This window comes from Pelodiscus sinensis, chromosome 32 (genome assembly GCF_052426305.1).
Source record: "Pelodiscus sinensis isolate ZL-2025 chromosome 32, ASM5242630v1, whole genome shotgun sequence".
Classification (NCBI taxonomy): Eukaryota; Metazoa; Chordata; order Testudines; family Trionychidae; genus Pelodiscus; species Pelodiscus sinensis.
This window is the reverse complement of record NC_143083.1, coordinates 7,107,036-7,109,960: the sequence shown is the minus strand read 5'-3', so window position 1 is coordinate 7,109,960 and position 2,925 is coordinate 7,107,036. Positions and strand designations below refer to the sequence as shown.

Here is a 2,925-nt window from a genome sequence, read left to right as displayed (position 1 = left end):
TTATTCCCTGGTGCTCCCAGGGACCCAAGCCGGACCAATGCTGTAGCCGCCATCCCAGCGAAGCTGCCTGCTGTCCAGCACTGTCCCTGTATTCTCGGCTTGTTGCTTTGAGTGATACGGGGTTCATGAAAGATGGATTTACAAACCAGCCCGTCCCTGTTTGTACCCAAAACTCAGCCAAGCACTGACTCACAGAGGCTACAACCCAATGGATACTGAGTAAGAGCCTACACCCAGGACAATAATTACTGTTTATCCACACTGCGTGAACACCACCCGCAAATATCCACTGGCATCTCACAAATCTGTAGCTCAGAGTGACCCATGGATGGCATTAGCAGAACCCAATAGCCCTTCATGCTTGCTAGGAGTTCATGCCTAGGAGACCAGGGGTTACTGACTAACAGCTCTGATGCCCCTAAGATGGATACATAGCAAGGAGGGTTACAGATACTGATGACCCACCACGCTGTGCTTGCTTAGATCTCCAGGAGCTGGAAAATGATGATGAAATTCAAGGGACATAATATTATAAATGACCCCTTTTACAAAGAACTTTTAAAATTTGAGCCGTAACATGCCTCCGATAAGCATGAGGCCCAGTGGTGTGGGATGGCCAGTTAGAGGCACCACCTGAAAGGACGAGATCCTGGCTGCACTGCAGCACTGAATCTCAAACCCTCAACTGGTGCCAGGATTTCAAAGACAGGCAGCTCAGCCCTTTCTCACAATCAAGCCTCTTTGAAGAAGTCTCAGGCTGGACACTTCGGCAACCGAGTTATGCAAAACCACTGGACATTTTTGAAAGTTTTGGCTGAAATGTTCAAGAAAAAACAACCACCAGAAACCAAAAAAGGCTCTTAGGACTGGAGCTGAGGAGGAGGAAGAAGGGTACTGATCCAGATCAGCCTGAGTGCTCTGGGTCTGGAGATGAATCAAGGCTTTGAGGCAGGTTGGCACATGTTAAAATCTCATGAGTTTGCCTTAGCTCTGGCAGGAAATGGCTAAAATCTTGTGAGAGTGGCAGTTGTGGGATTTCAGGGGCTCTGACAGAGCAAACAGACCGATTCTGGCTGATCTCCAACCAGGCACCAAACTCTTAGTGGCAGGTGTGGCTCTGTGGATTTGAATCTCACCTTCTCTCACACCATTTAGTGAGGTTTGGATTCAAGGATCCGAGTGGGGAAGAGTGCGATTCAGCTCTGTTTTGTACAACACCTGCCCTACTATGTGCCAAAACGGTGATGGGCCAGTTCCGAAAAGATGCTGTTGTGGGGTATGAATTACACCTCCAACTGGGTGGTGGGAAAGTCTCTTTTCCACCGTGGCTCTCGAAAGAGCTGCCTTAGTGAGAGATGCTGAAAAGATTCTCTAATTCTACAGCACCCAGCATAGCCTTGTCTAATCTCACCGTGCTTCCTCACCAGTCCCGACATCTTAGCGCTGGCCCTTTCTGGTCTACATCCAGCTCCATAACACACTGGCAAGTGTGTAGGGCTGCACCCAACTTATATCATTGCAGGCTTGGCACCCTACTGACTTTCTGTTGCTGCGGACTTCAGACAAGACCTGTGCCAGCCTGGCGTACAGGCAGCTGGTAACTGGAGAAGGAAGGAGCGAGTTACTACAAAGTGGAATCATAGCTGGGCGGAGACGCAGCATTTCCTTGCTCTGCAAAACTTCCTTAGTCCAGCACGTTAATAGGATTCAAGAAGGGCTCTTTGCTCTCCCCTATTTAGAAGCTGGTCATGTTGTGAGGGATGGCAGAACCAGCTGGGCACAGGGATTGATTAGATCAGTAATTTCCACACACCCCTTCTCCCACTCCCCGCACAGAACCCGTGATTTTCAAAGAAGACTAAGGGATTTAGACACCGATTTTCCCATTGAAATTCCGGGGAAGCTGAGCTCTTTTTAGACCCCCTTTGCCAGTCTCAGAGTTCCAGCCAAGAATCACTTGAACATCCCTTTCTCCTCCATCCCCAGTTATCTCCCTGGAAACAGCACCCAGCTCCCTGCTTACCTCTCATGGCTGACAAGAAGCAGGACAGAGCCATTCTGGATTTTGGCCTCCCTGATGGTCTCCTGCTCCCCAAGCTGCCTGGAGTTATAGTAAAAAGTCTTCTTCCAGGAGGTGACGCCTTCCCGCACCAGATGAGCCCGCAAGTCCATGACTGTGTCAGTGGGCTTGACAGTCAGGGGCATCAGCAGGTCCTCATCGGCCAGGTGCACCTTGATGTGGTACCTCTTCCAGCGGGAAAGGCTCCTTCGCAGGGTTTCCATCCTCCCCGGCCTGGCAGGCTGGTCAGAAAAGCACAGAGGGACATCCAGCTGTGTTGGTAAAGGCTCTGAATGAGCTGCTTGCAGTCAACACCCTACACCTCTTGCCAAACCTGTTCTTCCCAGCCACCACGCTGCATGCTTCGCATTCCAGGGAAGAGCTCCTCGCAGAGACTGGCTTCCACAAAAACGTCCTGTCCAAAGCCTGCTGGCTCACGACCACTTGTCCGAATCATTTCCTGCACCACAAACGCCATCCAATTAACGTAACGCACCCTAAAGACTGACATTTGGAGACATGGGGTGGCTGGGTGCATTAAAGAGCTGGAGAGCTTTATAAGATCACGTCCACTAGTACTAAAATGCAGCCACCTCGAAGGTGGGATGCCGCAGCTGTTTAACAGTCACATTGCAACACTCCCTGGCTTAAATTAAGAAAAGACCCCTCCGATGGGGAGTAGATAGACAGGGTGTAATTAGACATGTGGAAATTTGGGCAGGACTTTAAAGCTAATACTTCATCCCATGTGAACAATGCAATGGAATCTTTAACCACCACCATGCTGTTTGCTTTACATCCCCCCTGAGACACTGCGTAGAACATGGATGTAGTAACATTCATCGGCTGCATAGGCTGTGCATTGC

The 2,925-nt window shown here is 50.0% G+C and overlaps 1 protein-coding gene across 1 annotated transcript; it reads right to left on the bottom strand.

The window, feature by feature from the left end:
• Positions 1–2,019: 2,019 nt before the first annotated feature.
• TINCR (TINCR ubiquitin domain containing) lies at positions 2,020–2,635 on the bottom strand. The gene has a single exon (XM_089774969.1). It carries the CDS (start codon positions 2,281–2,283, stop codon positions 2,020–2,022), a length of 264 nt encoding a protein of 87 aa, XP_089631095.1. The 5' UTR covers positions 2,284–2,635.
• Between the last annotated feature and the right edge of the window lie 290 nt (positions 2,636–2,925).

Coding starts and splice junctions, on each gene's coding strand:
- TINCR (XM_089774969.1), bottom strand. CDS start 2,283: ATGGAAACCCTGCGAAGGAGCCTTTCCCGCTGGAAGAGGTACCACATC.